This window comes from Sturnus vulgaris, chromosome 10, assembly GCF_052056855.1.
Source record: "Sturnus vulgaris isolate bStuVul1 chromosome 10, bStuVul1.hap1, whole genome shotgun sequence".
Classification (NCBI taxonomy): Eukaryota; Metazoa; Chordata; class Aves; order Passeriformes; family Sturnidae; genus Sturnus; species Sturnus vulgaris.
Window position 1 is genome coordinate 15,918,438 of NC_142252.1, and position 20,637 is coordinate 15,939,074.

General features: G+C 43.4%; 2 protein-coding genes and 1 long non-coding RNA gene across 10 annotated transcripts in view; 2 read left to right on the top strand and 1 right to left on the bottom strand.

The window, feature by feature from the left end:
* The window catches only part of RUBCN (rubicon autophagy regulator), a 30,420-nt gene extending 23,914 nt beyond the window's left edge, over positions 1-6,506 (bottom strand). For 2 of the 8 annotated variants that reach the window (XM_014871653.2, XM_088170405.1), the window contains exon 1: positions 1,710-1,815. In XM_014871653.2, the coding sequence (XP_014727139.1) occupies positions 1,710-1,747 (38 nt within the window). In that variant the 5' untranslated portion in view covers positions 1,748-1,815. Of the gene's footprint in view, positions 1-1,709; positions 1,816-4,148; positions 4,579-6,432 lie in introns of those variants that run through there. The other 6 variants (XM_088170410.1, XM_088170407.1, XM_014871652.2 and 3 more) reach the window with 6 other exon arrangements.
* LOC148222675 (uncharacterized) lies at positions 1,915-3,849 on the top strand. The gene is made up of 2 exons (XR_015805592.1): positions 1,915-3,157; positions 3,614-3,849. It is a non-coding gene; the product is annotated as an uncharacterized LOC148222675 (long non-coding RNA).
* A 21-nt stretch (positions 6,507-6,527) lies between the features above and the next one.
* On the top strand, positions 6,528-20,580 carry FYTTD1 (forty-two-three domain containing 1). The gene is made up of 9 exons (XM_014871651.2): positions 6,528-6,677; positions 9,630-9,761; positions 12,725-12,870; positions 13,622-13,734; positions 14,687-14,783; positions 15,673-15,734; positions 16,551-16,625; positions 17,426-17,552; positions 18,639-20,580. Exons 1-9 carry the CDS (start codon positions 6,575-6,577, stop codon positions 18,732-18,734), a joined length of 951 nt encoding a protein of 316 aa, XP_014727137.2. The 5' UTR covers positions 6,528-6,574; the 3' UTR covers positions 18,735-20,580.
* Positions 20,581-20,637: the final 57 nt, after the last annotated feature.

Genomic DNA, 20,637 nt, shown 5'->3' on the forward strand with positions numbered 1-20,637 from the left:
ACAACTAGGAGGAAAAATCCAGTACAAAATCCTCATTTTCCTCTCCTGTGCTGGCAGAACGATGGACTTCAGCACAATAACTTTTGCTTCTGCATTTCCTGTAATACACAGGAAGACGGCTCCAGTGATCTCTATCTTATCACTGTCAGTAACTGCCATAGTCCAGTGTGAAATGGCACCTCACTGGGAATAAAAATGCTAACCACATCACACAAGGAACAAGGCAGTTTAAGGCCCATGCGGGAAACCCAGGCAAGCCAGGAGAACAAGCAGGCTCCTGTATGTGCCAGTACCGGTGGGAGATGATGCCCTCCTTGTCCCTGGGGGAGTGCTGGGGGTGGCACCACTCCAGCCCTATTAGTCACAGGATGGCAGAATCTGGTAGTGCAGGACTTGTGTTTGCAAAGGCAAGAAAATGCACAAAGATGAGGCTGGAAAGACAAAGCAGTGAATCCAGTCAATTCCTCTTACCTTTTGGAACCTGCTGTGTCTGAAGCATTAGTAAAGAGGGAGAACAGCTTGAACCGTGCCAAATCAGAAGGCACCCCAAACCTATGCTATAGCTTTAAAAGCACTGGTAGCATTTTCCCAGTGATATGGCAAGCAGGAATAGAGCAACTGACTGAGCCCCTCAGATAAGGAATGCTTCTCTCTCATATCAAGTTTCAGCTGCTCCTTCCTCCCTAGCCAACACTTCCAATTTCCATCCAACATTCACCCTATGCTTGTGAGCACCAGGGCAAAAACAATGCACCTGCAAAAGCCTGAATAGGATTCGCCATCAAAACACCTCCAGGAAACAGCCTCTGCTGCTCATAAATATTAACAAGAAAAAACAGGCCTGAAGCACATATAAAGACCACGCAACCAAGGTCACCATGCTCACCACCAGTCATGTGCAGGCGCAGGGCCTCGCCCCCAGGAATAAAGAGATAAATAAAGAAATTTCTGTTCAGTACCTAGAAGAGGGGATGCCAGGAAGGACAGGAGATAGGATCTCAGAGCAGCAAGCTCCAGAGCCACCCGAACGGTGGCAGCGCGGCGTTAGGGCGGGGTGGTTTCGCCCTTAAGCTCAAGGCGTGTGAAGCAGAGGCCTGACAGCTGCTGTGTTGGCCATGGCTGATGGGGGACAGAGCACCAGGTACTGAGGGTACAGCCCTGGCTGTCACTGCCCCTCCAGGGGCCAGGACTCCTTCCCAGAGCATAGAGAAGAGCGATGTGCTGGCCTCGGGTGGGCGACGGCTCTGATAGCCCGGCCACTGTGTGCTTCCTCCCACGAGGGACAGAGCCGGGGCAGTGTCACGCTCTGCAAGCAGTGATCCCACTCATGAGGGGTTTGTTCATCCCCTGCTCGCCTCCAGGTACCCCCACACCTGTGTCCTGGCGCTGGCTGTGCACACACTCCCACCTACCCACGCAGGACGTGAGCTCTCCAGGAGCATCCCCCGCGCATCCCTACTGCTATCCAGGCGCCACGCGCCTGCTGGCGCTGCTGCCACCCGCGTTCCCGCACGCACATCCCAGACACACTTACACACACACACACACACACCGACACACTCGCGAGTGTGCCGCACCCCACGCGTGCACACACAGCTCCCTGCCGCCCCACACCCTGGCACGGCCGCTGCGCGCCACGCCCGCGCCCCGCGTCCCCGGGACACTCGCACCCGCCCCTCCCGCGCGTGTCCCGCCGCGCGTGACCCTACCTGCTCTCCGCGTGCCCCTCGTGGGGCCCGATCTCCATCCCGGGCGCGCGCGGCCCCGCCGCCGCCGCCACCGCGACACCGTCGCGCGGGAGGGGCGAGCGCCCGCCCCGCCCCGCCCACGGACTACAGTTCCCGGCGTGCACCGCCCCTCCCCGGCGCATCCCGTCCCACGGCGGACTACAGCTCCCGGCGTGCACCGCGGAGCTCGGACGCCATGACGGGCGCCCCGCAGCGGCCTCCTCAGCTCCAGAGTTTTCGGGGTCCCCCCCGACTTCAAAGCGCTGGGAAATAACGACAATGATTGCTGAGATAACCCTCACCAAATCCTGCCTCGAACGTGATAAGGAAAATGCGATTGGCAAGGGGAAAATACCAAACAAAAACGTGTCCCTGGGGGACAGCTCACGCACTGATCACACCTGCAGAGACAGGAACGGAAAGAGGGTTCTGTTCTACCGCCCAGTGTAAGGAGGATATGAAAAATACAGCACAGTAAGATGTGCCTTCCACCGAAACGCAGTGAAATGAAACTTCAAAAAGGAAAAACTGATGCTGCTGTCTTTCGACTGAGAATAGTCAATGACAAATTAATATCGAAGATAAAACCTAGATGCATCTCTGACGTTGCCTGGTGCGTCAGAAACCAAAGCCTGGCATTTGTATAATGGAAATTCCCTATAACTGTTATTTGAAATGATAACTATATGCTGCATACATGAAAAAGCTGACATTTTCTATGTGGTTTATTTTACCACTGCACTACTTCTGCAGCACATGGGGGTACAAGGTTCTATACTGCTATTCTTGATAACAACAACAGAAATGTATATTTCAGAAGCTGTTTAATGAAGAGACCAGGACTCCTCATGCATCATAATCATATGCAAGTGTGGAACAACAACTTGAATCCAGTCATAAGGCAGAAATTTCCTTTCATAGAGCCTGCTGCACCGATTGAAAACACTGCCTGTACATTGCATGTTAGATCTCAGGGCATCAGACTGCGTTGACTCTCACAGTAAACATACTGGAGGAAATCAAGTCATTTGGACTACTGCAATTGTTAGATGACCATATCTGGCGAATGGAGCATGCAGATAAAGCTAACAGATCTAATTTAGCTCCTCCATCAGGAATTACAAGATTCTTCTAGCTCCACAAGTCAGAAATAGCCAGGATGCTGCTCAACAATGACTTTTGAAATTTCTTCAGGAAAAAAATCTCCGTTTCCCCTGCTTCATTATGTTGTTTTGCATACATTACTTATTGTTTACTTAACTACTGTCAATGCCCACATCAATTTAGAGAGCATATAAAAAACCATCAATAAAAAGCTTGTGGTCACACACAGACATTGTGAGCTTCTGGTTCTTCACTGAGGTTAAACCGGACATTAATCCTCAAGTGTAAAATTTAAGGAGTGCCAATAGAGGTCAACCATTGTAAAGGTATGTTATATATATATATAAAAATATGGGATCAAAGCAGGTGTGATATTCCACAGCTCACAACATTCAGCTTGAACTAGACAGTCCCCTCTGGCTTTAAATCTTTGAGTACACTTAGCATTTGATCCTTTGGGTGTTGTTTCTGCTTGGTAATTTTAACACTTCATCCCAGGAACTTATGCATGTTCAGCAGCTGAAATCTACTCTGCAATTCCTCCACAATTCCTCTGCAACTCCTCCTACTGAAACAGCAGAGCTTACTGGGCAGACAAGCCATGAGGTCTCTTTTCTGTGAGGAGACAACTGGTGCTCCAGAAAGGTGTGGGAAAAGCCCAGGAAAGAACCAGTCCCAAAATTTACTACAGCCTGTGGGTGCTTTAAACACACAGTGTTACACACTCAGCACAGCTGTGTCATACTGGACTTAATACAATTAAAATACTAGTTTTTTTGTAGCTCCCAGTGTCACTTGGAAGCTTTGCCACTTGTCTGGATGCCAACACACTCCCGAGAGCCACACAGCAAATCAAGAGCTGATGTTTGCATGGTTGCCTTCGCGATCTCCAACCATTTTGAACACAGAAAGAAGATACCCTTCAGGATCACAACTTGTGCCTGGTTTTCTGTTGTGCTGAGCAGCAGACAGCTGGTGTTCTGTTTATATAATAAACACAATTCATGCATGTGTAAAATCTGGATTTTGTCTGATTTCCACTTGTCACGAGGACAGGTAGCATCTGCCACCTTTGCAGTTCATGTGTTTGTTTGGGGTAAACAGAGCATTTGTTTATTGGTGTGACACAGTCCCCAGATGAAGCTGGACCTTACAGCCTCATGGGAATTTGACTTAATGCTTTTTTAAAAATACATCTTTTGGCATCTCCATTTTCAGTAGTTCTTGGTAATCTGGCAATAGCATATTTGCTTTAGAAACGTAGCCTGATTATAAGAACCTCCTACTCGTCATCAATCATTTGGCATGCAATCTTACCTGGGGGAAAATGTTATCAAGAGTTCCCAAATCTGTGGGTCCAAAACAGTGTCTGAACTTCTGCTGCCCATGAAGAACATAGAGAAGAAAATAGGGTGGAACTGTCAGCCTCCAGCACTGTGGTCACGAGTTTCTCCTAACTGAAGGGAAAATCTCTCACTAGCTGGAGGTGTCCTGTGACAGTAATTGAGCCATTCTTTTCTAGACAGTAGGAAGCAGGGAGAGGAACATCCAGAAACACATTTTTGGCCTTATTTAAAAAGAGATGGATAAAGTGCAAATGGAGAGAGCAGGGCCTTGTTAACAGTCTGTAGTACAGGACACAGCTGAGGACAGAAAGCCTCAACTCACTCCTCTTATTCTTGCCTTTCAGGGTAACACTCCTGGAAAGATCTCCCATTCTTAAGGCCTGCATAGTATTTCAGTGCAGGTAGCTCCCAGCACAGCAGGACAGAGCTGTGACAGGGATTTCACACACTGGAGCTCGTTGTGTGTCAGGTACTTGGGGTACTGCACTTGTCACAGAGTGTTTATTTTAGCAAATGTGCATATGGAATATGTGGGCAACTACAGAAATGTAGGAGTGTTCCTGCTGGAAGGAGGTGTGTGCAAGGTCATGTATGGAAATAATTATCCCTACCCAAGGGCATTTGCAATACAGTCCCTGTAGTCTCGGTATGGAGCTCCCTCTCTGGAGGCAAGCAGGCAGACCCTAAAACAAGCCATCCTTTGGTCAAGGTAAAGAAAGGGACCTTTAGGATGGCAGCCTCAGCACAGCCCCAGAGACAACTCGGGGACACCTGGACGGTAACACCAGTGACCACTGTGAGCAGGGGAAATGGATGTGGGTTTTCTTTCCAGCATTTACTGCCTGGCTTCTGAAGGAGGCTCTGTGATCACCTTGTCAGTCCATCTGCTCCTTCCTTTTCTGTCTCTGGAACTCAGTGACCAATTTCAACCAACCACAAGCAAGATGTAGAGATTCTGCAGATAATTATTATTACTTAATTGTATTAGAGTGCCAAATGAAGAAAGTGCTGTTGTGTAAAAAAGCCCTGTTACATGTAACTTGTTTAGCAAGCAGCCAGCTGCCCACTAGACACATGTGTACTGCTGACCCACCAATACCCACAGGTCTAAAGAATGTGAATATACAGAGAGGAGGGAAAGGCTTCGCTAGATTCTTTGTTAAAAAAACAATTTCTCTTTTGAATTTCTCAATCACACAATTCTGACCAAAAGCTGGTGAAGATAACAACTCTGAAAAGAACCCAAAGAGAACAAAGTATGGACACACTGTTCTGGGTTTAAGTAGTAATTTTAAGCTTTACATGGTATTTTGAAATAGGAACCTAGTATGAACTCTGCTGTTTGATGTTTGAAAACATAATTCTGCTCAAAACCACCCTGGATTGGTTTTGTTGTTCACAGAACAGAACATAACATTTCTCTCAATTACATGGGGGTCACAGGCAAAGGCATATCATAGCTTCTCAGCTGAATACCCTTCCCTACCCTGCAACACAGAATGGTTGGATTGAAGGGGACATTTAGAGGTCATGTGGTCGTCCCTGCATAAGCAGGGACATTTTCGACTAGATCAGGCTGCTCAGAGCCCCATCCAACCCGACCTTGAGTGTTTCCAGGGATAGGGCATCCACCCCCTCCCTGGACAATCTGTGCCAGTGTTCTACCACTGCCATAGTAAAAAATTTCTTCCTTATATCCAGTCTAAATGGACCTCTTTCGATTTAAAGCCATCACCCTTATCCTATTGCAACAAACCTTGCTGTAAAAATCTGTCCCCATCTTTCCTAGAGGCCCCATCATGTACTGGAAGTCTGTAATGAGATCTCCCGAAGCCTTCTCTTCTCCTGGCTGAAAACCCCCAAATCTCTCAGCCTATTTTCATAGGAGAGGTGCTTCGTGCTTCCAATCACCTCCGTGGCCCCTCTGAGCACGCCCCGGGTCTGCAACCAGCCCAGGATTCCGTGCCCTAGGGCACAAATGCCCTGTCCCCGATCCCTGCACCCCGCACCCGCACAGTGCCCAGAGTCCCGCCTGTCCCCCAGCCCTGCACCCCAGAGCCCTCAGCTCTGCTTCCCAGCACCCCCCCCCCCACTCCCCGGGCCCAGCTCGACGTGCCACTCACTGCTCCCAAGGACACTGTCCCTGCAGGAGCCGCTTCTGGAAGCGACCGCGGGCACCCCGCGGGTCCCCGAGCCCAGCCATCGCCCATCGCCCATCGCTCATCGCCCATCGCCCATCGCCCCCCGCCATGTACCTGCTCCTCCCGGCCGCCAGGAGGCGCGGTGCCAGAGAAGCGCTGCGTCGCTCCCCGGCGCGGCCTCTGTGCCCTGGGCTGGGCGGAGCTGCTGCGCCTGCGCGAGCCCTGCTGGGGGCGGTCCGGTCTGAGGGAGGCGGCCATGAACGCGTTCGGGGCTGCAGCACTGCTCCCGGGCTCCTCGGCCGCGGCGGGGGCCCGGCACGCCGGCGGCGAGAGCCTGGAGAAGATCGACATGTCCCTGGGTGAGGAACGGGGCTGCGGCGGCCGCTATGGGTGACAGGGCGGGGGGCTCGGGGTGAACCAAGCGCCGGGGACGGGGAGGGGCGGAACCAACGAGGCCTGGGAGGTGGGGACGGGAAAGGACGAGACCCTCCCACAGCGAGAGCGCAGGAGGGGCGAGGCTGGCGCTAGGGCTGGGCATGGGGGCGAGTCCCGGGCTTGTCGCCGGGAGCAGCGGTGATCCGGGGGTCGCGATCCTTGGCGGGGAAGAGCCGTGGCCTCTTTGTGTCACTTGGTGATCTGAGCAGGCCGCAGACTGGAGCACTGCCTGCGTGTGGCCCGGTGAGGCCCTCGGTACTCGGGCCTTAGGCTGGGTGGCCCTTGGGGAGCGTCCCAGGGCTTCGCCTGGTGCCCGTAACTACAGGGATGGGTGAAGTTTGGTGGTCTCTCAGCTGGCCTGGCCTTTTTATTCTTCTCAGGTTTGGAAGTTCGACTGTGGCAAGTCTCCTGTCTAACCTCTTTGCAGTATAAGACCAGTCACACCAAGCATGACGTCGCCTCTACCACGTAGTTTCCTGTGACAATCGACCCCGTTGTCCCCTGCCCTCCTATTGCAGGGTGTGTGTGTTAGGAAGTTGCACAGACTCATTACAAATCTGCAGAGCTGTGTTTCTCCAGCGTGTCCGAGAAACTGACATCCACCCTGTAGATACTTCAGTGAGGTATCTCAGAGAAGTTCTGTTCTGGTGCTGTGTACTGAGTTCCCTTAACAGTCAGGGACAATTTGGTGTGTTCGTGGACTGCATCTTCCAGCTTACTTTTATTAGGAAAAAAAAATTAATTGGTTTTGTACACTTCAGGTCTGCTCTGTGGTACTACCAGAGTATTATAGATTAGTGCTATCAGAATCAGAGTGTGAACTGAAATTATCAATGGGGGACTTGGCCTCTTTGTGGGCTACTGTAAAATAAGAGGATTTGTACAATTTTTCCCTCTGTAAAGAATTCAGTGGAGTTCTTTGGGCAGTAGAGATAACTTGTGAAATGGTGTAGAATGTAGAGTAGTGTTACAGCATTCATAGAAAACTAAAGCTGTTTTTACCCATTGCACACAGTCTTTGTTTTCCGGGTTGCTAATAGAGTTATTGATCCTGGCTTGTTGTATTTTCATATATTCTAATGTTTCCTGGCTGAGTGAACCTTTCAGTCAGTCATTGCTACGTGTCCTGGCCATTAGCTAAGAGCAGACTGCAAAGGACTGTTGTAGTGTCATTAAAGTGGTGTTGTGAAGTGGGTGTGTCCCTCAGCTTCTTTGGGTGTATGGGATCTTTGTCACTCCAGCTGCTGTCCCCAGGTGGAAGCTCTGTGTCAGGTATAGCCAAAGAGAAGATGCAGTCCCACCTCTAGTGTGGTATCAAAGAAACTGGCATGACATTAATCTAGGAAATTTTAAGATTGAGATTATGATGTTGAATAAGTTCTTATATAGTAATATAGATTAAACATGTTTTGGTTGTGTTATGTGCAGCTGAGCTTCCAGTTTGATACTCTTCCCAGATAACTCTGCTGTTCTAGCTGTAATTGTGGTCTCTGATCTCACACAAGATAGAGGACTGCTTCAGTGTGACTTCTCTAACAAATGCATGAAGTCCCAAATGTCCTTCATTTCCCCAGATAAGAGAATAACTGAAGCTTAAGTCCTTTTGTTCAAAAAGTTGTAACCTTGTGTGCAGCAGCTTGCAAAAATTGGCTTTAAGATGAAGCAGATGAATTGTGAAGCATGAATCTGTGTTTAAAGTAGCTTTGGCTTCCTTTGTGTTTAAAAGGATAGTTTGGAATCCTTGTTCCAGAGACAACCCCTTTGGTAAAGAAGATTGTGTAGATATCAAACCCTGAGTGATCTGTATCAGTATTCTTGTCCTAGTAGATTTTTGCACCAAAGTTAATTTATTTTCTCTTAGCTTTCCTTTGACAGCATGCAAACCATTGGATAGCAGTGTTGTGATTTTTGTTATTTATGGTTTTTACACTCTTTTCTCTGTTCTACCCCTTATGAGTCCATTTGAACTCAGCCACAAACACAGTAACCCCATTTCCATTTTTCCTTGAGTGAAAAAAGACTGTCCACATATTTGGGGAGGCTCCCTATTGAAACATGACATTTTTTATCAGTTGTGCTCTCATGGTAAAGATGCAGTTAACACAGTTTGACAGCTTCCTTTAAGGTGTTGTTTTAAACAAGTTGACAGTCAGATGAAAGCTGCCACACCTCTTGCTTTCCTCTCCTCTCCTGAGCTGGCTACCAGGTCAGTGAAGGAAATCAAACTGGTGTAAATTTTCACTGGACAGACCTGCTGTTCACTTTTCATCAGCTTGTTTCTTACACTATTTTTGAACTGATGAATAACTTGTCTGAGATTGTTTTCCTGGACAATAGATAAGGTGATTACTTTAGATTGTAGATTCCTGGGGAGAGACGTCTAGCTTGCTTTTTTCCCCATCATTTCTGTCTTGTGAACATCTGAAGATGACTGATGGCCTGACTTGTCTCTTTTTGACTTTTTTTAAGTAGCTTAGGATGAAAGAACTAAAGCTGGAATTGACATTTTATCTGGACTCTGCAAAGTCTGGACATGAGATTGGATTTACATTTTCTTTAACAGTGTACAAAAACCAATGAATTCATTCAAATTAAAATTTACTGCTGGGCTGAATGCCATGGTCTTACATGCGTCTTGTATTTTCTGGATGAATGCAACTGCTTCCCTTTTGCTGGGGCATTGTATTATAAAGTAATTTCTGTAAGATATAACAGGGACTGGATGTTTACAGTGCTAATGTTTCTTAACCTTAACTTGTATGTGCTGCCTTTGCAGGATTGACTGATCTGTCTCCTGTGACTCCAGGCTGTTCAGGTTTTTATTTAGTATGTCAAATTTTATACAGTGTGTCAATTTTTCTTTTCTCTTCTTTTAGATGATATAATCAAGCTGAACAAGAAAGAAGAGAGAAAGCAATATTCTCCCAAAATAAAAAGAGGGCTTCAGCAGAATCGAGCTCAACAGTTCAGTTCACAAGGCTCCAAATGGGGAATCCAACAGCAGAAAGGTGTGTGTCAAACATAACACAGATCCCACATTATATTTTTTGAGCTGAAAGGTAGTATAATGAAATGTGTGGATTGACATGGTCAGTTCACATATCTTTCAAACAGTGTCTTTTGATTATAATTCGGGGTATTTTTAATCTGTTTATGCTTGGTTTTGTTTCTGATTCAGTCTGAGAAAGTAATTATGCTTGGCCACCAGGGAGCTTATATGCTTGAGGGACTATCCTTGATTCGAGGAAGAATTGGCTTGCTTTCTGATTTTTCAAATTAATTTTAGTTTTGGAAATTGTGATGATGCCTTGCCCCTTCTCAGACATGGACAGAAGAAATGCTTGTGCCAAAGCCTGTGTATTGGGAAATGTGGAGGCCTTGCCATAGCTTAGAGCTTTGTGCAAAAGCATATTCATGTTTGCTGGGTAGAATTCTCTTTATAGGCCTCCCAAAGTATCTGTTACTGCAGACTGTGATCCTGGCTCAGGAATATTTAAATGAATAGTGCAGAGTGTGAGTTGTCTTTTCTTGGTAAGAGCTTGAGATGCAAAGGAAGTACTGTGTCAACTTTCTTAAGCCAGTGTTTTTACAGTGGAATAGTAAAAGGAGAATAAGTCATATAGGCAGGGAGTGAGGAGAGGAAAAGTGCATAATAACAGCTTTGCTGTTACTCAGGTTCCCCTGAGTAACTCATGTGTTTTTGATGAACAGGAGGCATTTTAAAACCTTTTCCAGGCTTTAGTTCAATGCATGGATAGCTCCTGCTTGAAGTGAAGACTGGTTTTGCTTGCAATTAGTTTTGAAAAGTATCTATTTAGTACAGGATGATCAAAATATGGAAGAATACTGTGTGGTAAGAAAGCTTACCACCTCAGTATGAGCTAGTTAGGTGTTTAGGTTAATACATGCAATTTCTTGTTTAGTAGCATTCCTTTGAAACAAAGACACATCTGTCTGGTGTACTCACAATGATCCCTGTGTTATCTTTGTCTTGCTCAGTGTTTGTTGTAGGAGCAGCTCCTCCTTTGTGTCTTAGACACAAATGTCTTTAGGGATCAGTGGAATGTTGTATTACTTAGGGCTCAGAGGAGTTTTGGTTTCTATGCAGGCCCACACAACTGTGTTACTTGTACATCTCTAATAAATTGGTGACAGGCCTGGAAAAAAATTTACATCTCTTAGCCCAAGTATGAGGCTATTTGTGTGGGTGAAGAGTAAGTGAATTGAAGTTGTAGCTTATCAAACATGTAGGCTCTGTTTATGACTGCAGTTGTCAAGTGCAATTGTTTATCATCAAAAGAGCACAAAAGAAACAAGTATTTAGATTTAGAATTTTAGGAGAAACTTGATCTGTAAACATGAATCTCTAAATACTACTGTCTTGGGCAGTTACTTTTCTCTACTGGAACCTTACCAGCTTGCCTGCCTGGGTTCTAGGAAAAAGCAAACAATTTCTTTGCAAAATTACCGGATTCATGACATCTCAAAGTATTGTGAATAGTTTCAACTACTCCTATATAGCTTGGCACATTTTCTCCCATTGAAAACAAATCTCTTAGATTGTTTTTAGGCAGAAGGTGTCATTAAATAGTTTTTGTGAGCATTCTAGTTATTAGTAGCTTACCAGTAGATTATTGCTATTGAAGTTACTCTGAAAAGTAGCAAATCCTTTGTGGAGAACTGCAGAAACCACAAGTGATCAACAGTGTTCAGTTCCCTATGGTTTCAGAAGTGGCTGCCAAACTTTCTGGAAAGAAGTGAGGAACTTGAGCTGGGATTCTATTCAGCTTTTGGGGGTAAAAACAGAGAGATGAGCATTGTTCATTTGAATAAAAGTTGTCCTTGGTGATACACAGAATGCAACTTCACAAAGCCCCGTGCAGCCTGAGCTAACTTGGAGGTTTTCATTTATTTGAGCAGAGGTTGGTTTATAGAGCTCATGAGGTCCCTTTCAGCCTAAGCAACCCTGTTTTTCTGCTTTTCCCGTGGAAAAGAAGAGCATTTGCTAACCAGATACAAATTGTGTGTACACAGCAAGGCAGATTGTTCTGAATTGTTCTGAACTGGGTTCTGACCAGTGGCTTACCTCATGTCATGGCGCCTGTCTCATGAGGAAGCACAGATTTATTATCAGTGCTGTTAAGTCAGATACGTTAAAACTAAATGTGTCTGTTGCTGGAGAGCTGACTCCTCAGTCTTGGATTTGTTTTGCAGTCTGAGGTTCTAGAGGGGAGGGTGCTTGGGGGCAAAATTGGAGCATGGTCTGTATTCACAGCATGAAGCCAAATGACTCTAGACAGGGTTGATCAAACCCTGGTAACTGGAGATACTACAGACCTAAGGTTTACAAGGCTTTTATATTCAAAAGCTGCTTTCAGTTCTCAGTTTGGCTGCACTGCCATGGAGACTTCTAATTGAAAACACTTCAGATGTGATATAATTCATGTGCTGTTTAATGTGCTTTTGTGGGTTAGTTGCTGTGTGCCTTCCTCCTAAGTTATGTCTTAGGAACCACTGATTTAAATAAATAATCTTTGAAGCTGTTTTGGTTTTTTTTCTTTTTAAATTAAACTGGTAATTTGAAGTTTCCTGAATGGGTAGGAAGCTGAGGGACTCTCTGGTTTAGTTTTATATTGTTCAGTACTTGATGAAGTTCCATTTCAGAGTATTTTGGTAGTTTTCTGTGCTAGAAGACTCTTAAGTTCTCCCTGCAAACATGTCAAATAAGAAATCTTCAACAGAAATTAATGCAATAAACTATGCTTTTTATGAGAAGCTGATCATTGCTGTGCTGGGGTTTGGGCCAGACCTGCTAAACAACTGAGTGACCAAACTGTATCAAGTGTAGCGGTGGCCTCTGCTCTAAGGCTTGAAGTGTGCAGCCAAATAACTTGTGCTACCTGCAAGGCATCTTAAAGCATTAATCCTTTTCTTTCAGGAAGAATTGTTGAGCTTTCTGTGCTTCTTGCAGGTTATGGTAAGAATCGTTTGGGGCGCAGAAGGAAGATAGCAGGGAAGAAGCGTTCTTATGGAGTCATAACTGGTCTGGCAGCCAAGAAAGCTGTGGGTGCACACAAAGGAATCAGTCCTCTGAACAGACAGCCACTGAGTGAGAAGGTAATTAATGCAACCCTGGTGATTCGTGTCAGGACAGGTTAAAAAAATGAAACATGAGTGCTTCAGAACAGTGCTACTGAAATATAAAAGGGAGACAAATGGTACATGTTTTTATCAAACTGGGAATGTGTTAGCTGAGTTCTTGTTTGTTTTGAGTGGGCTGGATAATGACTAGGTGTGAAAATACTTCCTAACATTTAATTGGGTTGCAAGTCATGAGAGTTGAAGTGCAGAAATATATTTTGTCCAAGTATGGAGGGTGTTACTGTATTTTTACAAGGAAAATTTATTTTCTTACAGACTAGTGGTTCAGCCAACCTGCAGATGCTAAGCATGTGCTATTACAAAAATGAAAGTTTTCACAGAATAGTAAAGTCCATCAGTAGGCTTCCTTCTCTGCACTGCTCCAGTGCATTGTTGCCTGCTTCATCTCATTCAGTATTGTAGGATGGGGATTGCCTTTGGATTTATGAAGAAAACTAATTTTAAGACATGTAGAGCATGGATTTTTGTCAGTTTAGGGAGATATGGTAACAGAAAAATACCTGCTGAGGTCTGTTGCTTTTTATTTTCTCCCAAGGATGTGGAGAATATAGAATTCATGAAATTGTAGAAGGTATTTTCAAATTAGACTAGACTGAAAGGTAGGCAAAGCCAAGTGTATTCTCACAGTTTGTAAATGGAAACGGAAAGAAAAATGTTTGTGTGTGTAAAGTATACATTATGTTGTATATGTTTATTGTTTTTTAAGAATGCACAGCGCAATTACCCGGTCTTGAAAAGGAAAACAAACCTGCAGAGACAATCTGAAATGCAGAGAAAACAAGCTCCTGCCCTCAGGAGGTCTACCCTGCTAAACAGGAGGTAAAATACCAAGCCTGCTTTATGAACGCTGCTTGGCAACTTTCCATAGTGAATCTTGTTTGACAGGACTGAGGCTAAGAGAAGACAAGTAGGTATTGACAGTAGCAATATGGTCAAGACCACCTTGTGTGTGAAGTTCTACAAATCTGGAAGCCAAGATTGTGACAAACATGGTCTCAATACAAAGCCAGATGTTTGTTATGATGTGGAGCACTCAGGAAGTACCTCTAATTGTGAGCACCTGGTATTCTGCCTTCAGTTAAATCAAAGGCAGTCTATATTGGAGCAACCTGATCTTGTGGAAGGTGTCCCTCCCATGACAGGGGGGTTGAATCTAGGGGATCTTGAAGGTTCCTTCCAACCCAAACCATAAAACTGTGTTTTATGATTCAGTATGGAAATGGCCGCTGTGGATATCGGTAGCTCAGAAGTGTTAGTAGCTATGGTTTAGTGAACTTTCTAAATGCCTTTGTGGAATCTGGTGCCATCTGCAGCTTCAGGGAAGCCATTGCATGTTTTATTTATGCTGGAATTAACACGTGTTATAAACTGCAATCGAAATGGTCTCCATGATAAAAGGTTTCACTGTGTAACCATATCATGGAAACTGTAAACAAACCTTCTTTATTCATATCAATTTTAATTTTTTTTTCATCTAATCAACAATGTTTAAAGTGCTGGAGGATACTGAGCAAAGTGAAAAAAAGAATTAATGACCATATTGTCCTGTGATGTAGACTTCTATGTAATACAGTGATTTCTCCATTTATGAGTAATATGTTTCATTGCTAGTGGATGAGGAGATTATCCCAGCTGAAGCATTCGGCCTCGAAGAGGCAGCAATACTGATATCCTTATGGGTGTTTGAGCACTTTTTTGACTTCCGTAGTAGTCTCTCTAAGGTGTTCCCTGTAAAGCCTTTTATAACTATATTTTTTAATAAATATTACAGGAATAACATGACATCCACTTTTGTCAGAATTGGAAACAAACTAAATCAGCAGAAAGATACTCGTCAAGCAACTTTCCTGTTTAGAAGGGGCCTGAAGGTAATACAAATGTTGAAAAGAACAAGGCAGTTGGTCCACAGGTTCTAAGCTAAGCTGTAACACTAATATTAATCAACTTCAAATATCAGATCTTAGTAGAAACTTCAGGTGCACTGGGAAATTGCCACGGGTTCTTCTAGGGAAGTGCACTCGTTCTCTTTAGTTACCATAATACTGAGTCTTACTTCACATTTCAGTGTAATTCAGCTATTCTGAGGGGCATGGAACTTGACAGTGCTTAAGGGTAGTTGCAAGGTATTAATGTTTTTCTTTTAAGTTAATGTTAGAAAGCACTGCCCAGCTTTCAGAAGTTGCCTTCAGGTGAATAATAGAGCAGAAACACATTTTAGAATCTGATTATGATTTGGTTTGCTTTTTTATTTATTTTGGGGTCATTTATTTCAGTTATCAAGGATTTTTTAGTTATCTTTAGTAAGATGGAGAGATTAGAGAGTGCGCAGTGAATGAAAAGTGGTGGTTTTACTTTTTATTTGTGCCCTCATTCCACATCTGCCATCGTTGTGACTGTAAGTAGCTGTTGTCTTCTAGATGGATTGCAAAATTACAGACAGGATCAGGAACTAGACAGACTTTTCTTGCTGGTGTAATAACATTTTGATGTATCTTAGGCTGACACAGTCCTCCAGAATGTTACCATTGCTCTGTTGGCAGTTTCTTTTAAATCATTTTGCGTTCTTAAGTAATTTCTTTTCAATGTCTTAGGAAGGTAATAGGACTCTTGTCTTTGAAGTCCCTCTGCAAGTACAACCCTGTTTGTGCAGTGTACAAACAACTTTAAACTTCTGGTTTTGAACTTCTGTATTTGCAGCTACTACAACAGGAATTGAAACAGTATTCAAATGTGGTGTCTGTATTGATGTGTTTTCAGGTGCAGGCCCAAGTGCAGTCAACAGATGATCTTGATAATCAGACAGTAAAGAGAACTCGTCAGTAAGTATCTAATCTGGAAAACTTCAGTTTTGTAACACATAAGATTCTCGTTTTAGCTCAGACATCCTGGCTATGATAACAGAAGGGGGGTGGATTTTTTCAGACCCTCTAGGCACATCAACTAGAGTGACAGTAATCCTCCCCCTATTCTCAGTTATTTCCTAAATTATCTTCTAATTTAACCAGGAGGAGTTGGTTTGCATAAGACATTTGCAGAAATGAGGGGGAAGGTGGTAAAAGGATCAGACTAATCTCTAGCACTCATGAATACTGCATAGACTGGAAGAAAAATTCAAATGTCAGTGTTCTGAGCTCCTGTAATTTTCCTTTTATTTAATATGGATATAAGCCTGTGAAGCAGTTTAGAAATGAAAAAAGCAGAGCCCATAAGACCACTTGGCTCTCCTCCCACATACTCTACGCCTGATGGGCTCTTTGCAGGGTGTTTCTTGGGAACACAACAGGCTGAGGAAAGCAGCAGGTGCCACAGAGTGCAGTCTGTCACCTCTTGAATTTGCTGTGTGGGCCACTTCGGCCCCATCTGTGGCAAGGAAACTGAATATTTTTAAAGAAGTGAACTCTTGGGTCCGTGCTGTAGTTCTGTTGCACCTTGGCAGCGTGTGATTTCGGGCTCTCCTGAATAGGTGTAGGTAATGTAAAAGGTACAAGAATCAATAGCGTGTGATCTTTGTACTGGCCAACATCACAAAAGCTTGTACATTCTTTGCTGGCCAATATTTTGGACATACTTTTAAAGATACCCTGACTGAAATCTCTACACAATTTTTGTACGTGATTTTTGTGTTTTTAAACTAGATGGCGAACTTCTACCACAAGTGGAGGGATCCTGACTGTGTCTATTGACAACCCAGGAGCAATCATAAGCCCAATGTGAGTTACCAATTAAGTTCTGAAATATTCTGAACATAAATGAAATTGCTGCTTTGAATCGTTTAGAATGTTCCTTGCAGGCAGTGTTTCAGGTGACTTCAGAGTCACAGCTTCTTGTGAAGGCTTTTAAGTCTGGTCCCTTTCTGAGTGTTTCTGAGCAGTGTTTGAATAATATCATGGCTGGATCTCACACGTCATCTCCCAGTCAGGAGCTTGATGTGGTGTATAGAGTGGAAGAGTGGTGGGCTGGTAGATTTTCACCTTGTCTGTCCCCTCCAAATCAGGCCATGTCACAGCTGTTGTCTGCCTCTGAGTGGAAATGAATGAGCACCTACTTGATGAGTGGTGGTAACAGTTACTCCCTGATTCATAAAAATACTGCTGGACTTAAAGAGAGCATTGCTGTTTGTGTTTGGGAAGTTGATAGTACTGTTGTTTATAGCTGGTATATTTAAAAAATGTCTTGAGTAGCATTTCCTTGGTAGCATTTTATCAGTAAGGAAGACTACCAATTTTTATTTTTTTGTGTTTATAGGATTAATTAACTGCAAATTACACATTTGTCAGTAGAATTGCAGATAAAAAATAAGATGGTTTCCTGCTGGGACTCTTCCAACCTGATAACAATAACAAACAGTCACTTTTTTAGTTCTGCCTGACCTTCTTGAATTTGTGCCCTCCAGCTCTTCAGCCAGCCTGGTCAAATGGTTTGATGAAAAATTCATACCTCTATCAATATTAAGGCTTTCTTGCATAAAACACACGTTCATCATGTCCTTTGTAACATTCTTCTTTAACAGTTCCCAGAAATTACGATTAACTCGTAGTCCTGTACCACCGTTTCTGATGAAGAGGGACCAATCTGAAGAGAAGAAGATTCCAAAAGGGGTTCCATTACAGTTTGATATAAATAGTGTTGGAAAACAGGTGAATGCAATTTTCCTCTCATAACTGTGAAAGTATTTTCAGACCAATAAAAGCCAGTGAGGCACTTTCCTCCTAGACTTGCCAGTGACAGAAAGACAGAACTGGTGACTACTTCTTGTTTCCACTTCCAGTCTTTCCGCTAACTCACTGTGTAACTTCAAGCAAGTAGCTAAACCCACTGTTCCTGTTCTTCTAGTTCATGCCTTGCATGCCCACATGATTTAAACGGGATTTAAAATGTTGAATATTTCTTAAAGGCTTCTGGTGTTTCTGCTGTGCTTGCATCAGCAACTGTGAATAATTCAGGGATGAGCTGCTTTCAGCTGTGTGACCTGCCTAGAGCCCTGGCAGACAAATTTATAAGGCAACTTTTGCTGTTGAGCTAGGAAGAAAAAAATTAAATGTGATCATGTAAAGGCTTGAAATTGAGCAATTTTTCACAAGTTTCATGAAGACAGGTGATTTGGTGCAGCGATCCTAATGCTGTCAGTGAAGGAATTCTTACAGAGTGACAGAGTTAGACGCTGTTCTTGTAATCAGCTCCTTAGTGCCAGCTGTAGAAAACTGCATGGAGTCAAGGCATTGATCTGCATTTGTTACATCGAGAAATAAGAATACATCCCAGAACACGTCAAAAATAGCCTACTACTGTAGTGTAAAATTAATTGAACTTCTGGATTAGGCTCCAGCTTGCTGCCTTAGCTGAGTGAACTGGAAAGCAGCCTGCATTAAAACAGAGAAAATGTTGCATTTGTTAAAGTTGCAGAGAATCTGTGTGGGGAAATGTGTACTGAAAGTTCCGTTTTTCAGTCTGTCTGTCCTCAGTTTAACTTAAAATATTTTGAGTAGGCTTTGAGTATTGACATTATATACCATGTGTTCTTAATGAATTCTGAAAATGCAAGCTCTTGATGTGTAGTCCAACCTGATTTTTAAATGGTGTGGGAAGTGACAAAAAGTCCAAGTGAGGCGAGTAAGGAGTCAAGAGATGATACAGACTGAATAAAAAAGTATTCTGTCTCCCATTATTTTGATTAAATTTACCCAGCACCTTTAAAGTTTTGTTTAAATTACTTTATTTTTCAGACAGGGATGACGTTGAACGAACGATTTGGGATCCTGAAGGAGCAGAGGACAGCACTGTCTCAGAACAAAGGAAGCCGCTTTGTAACAGTGGGCTAACCTGGCAGAAGAACTTGGGCACTGCAGAAGAATACAGCATATGTCACTAGAATTCTCCAGACATCTTGCTAGAATTCTCCAGACATCTTGCTAAGATGGTGGCAGAGCTATCTCTTTATTACTTTTACTTGGAATGGTAAAAGACTTGATGTCCTGAGAGAGGAAAAGTGGAGAGAAACTGATCTGACGTAGTGGCACCATCATCTGTTTGGAAAAGATTCTATTGCCCAGCTGAGTTCTTTGACCCTTCTGTTATGGTAAAGATTGTTTAAGTGTTTAATTACAAACCCCATTTTAGGGTTTTTTAGGGACTGCCTTTGAGCTCTCTTTCAAACTCCAGTTTACCACAGTCTCAGTCCATGGATACTTTGGTAGCAATGTAGCGGGATTTTTCATGGGAGCATTGGTTCTGTACTTCTTTGTGCTTTTAAAGTTCCATTTTTTTCCTTTCTTGAAAACTGTTTTGCATCCTCACATTCACAAATAAAGCTGTTAGCTGAGACCCAAAATTTGTAACTGGGATGGAGACTATTCTACTCTTATCCTTAAAAGTGGTCCAGATCATATACCATATTGGAAGAATACTGCAGAGGCAGTGTGGGAGTCCTTTATATTCCAGATAGCTCAACTTCATCATACTGTTAAGTAAATGGAGTTCATCTGTCTCCTTTCCTTCTTAAACTTTTGATCTTTATTTCTTTTCGAAAGGTTTTTCACAAACTTAATGCAATAACTTAATGTTTTTGAATCATTTGATAGGAAAAAATACAGCAGTTCACAAGGAAGTCAGCAGTATGGTAGAGTTTCTTACCCTCCCAGATACAGGATTCTCATCCTGCATACTTTGCCCTAGAGGGTTTTCTCTAACTCTTAAAAATAGTTGGAGGCAAGCAATCTCATGGTACTCGTTTGTTTATACCAAAGAGAGGCAAGATGTGAAACTGATCCAAAGTGGTCAGACATCTGGAAATTCTCTGAAACTGAGGAACGTTGCTGGAGGAAAGCCCTCAGTTTGTCAGCCTGTGTAAAGCCTTAGGCAGGAGCATGTAGCTACCTGCTTTAAGTATAGCTCTGTGCATCAGAATCTGCACAACAGTTACAACTGGGGCATCCTCAATCTATATTTATATAATCCCTAAAACTGAGGCACCTATTCAGAATTGCTTCCAGACCAGGCACTGATGATGTTGGCACTGCTTTTTGGCGAGATGGGTTAGGTACAGTGAGGTAGAGGAGTGCCTGGCTTGCTGCATCCAGGAATGTTTATGGTGTTTGAAGCAGGTTTAACTCCTTTTCACATTCTTGAAGAATTTACATTTGACAGTTGGTTTCCTTGCATTTTTATCTCAAATTCCCAGTTAACTAGCATATACTGGCAACTTCAACCTTGAAGAAAACTTGACAGCAGAAGGGCTTTTTTTTTTTTTTGTATAGTTTTGAAGTTGGAGTGCACTCTGATGCTAAGTAGGACTTAAACCCTTATTTTTAATGTTGAAAAATATACCTTAGCCGAAGCAAACTAAATGTAATGATGTTAAGGTTTCTTTCTCAATTACTAGTAGGAATTTTTTTTTAATAAATGTCCCACTGTTAGAATTTGAGTAGATAAAGTGTAGTCAGTCATCCTGTTTCAATGTATACGTTTTCTGTGTGCCAGGATGCAACAAAAAAAATTCTTTTGCATCAGCCTAGATGCAAAACATTGATGCAGTGCATCAAAAGTGCTAGTTTGTATTTAATGAGAAGATGCTTTACACTGTACCTTTTGGTATTTTTTGGAGAAGTTATTACATTTGATCTATTCTGAAGCTGTTAATTTTTTTTTAATAAAAAGTTACAGGTTTGATATTGTCTTGTTCCTGTTATAACCACCTGGGCAATATACTGGTTATGTGAATTTTGT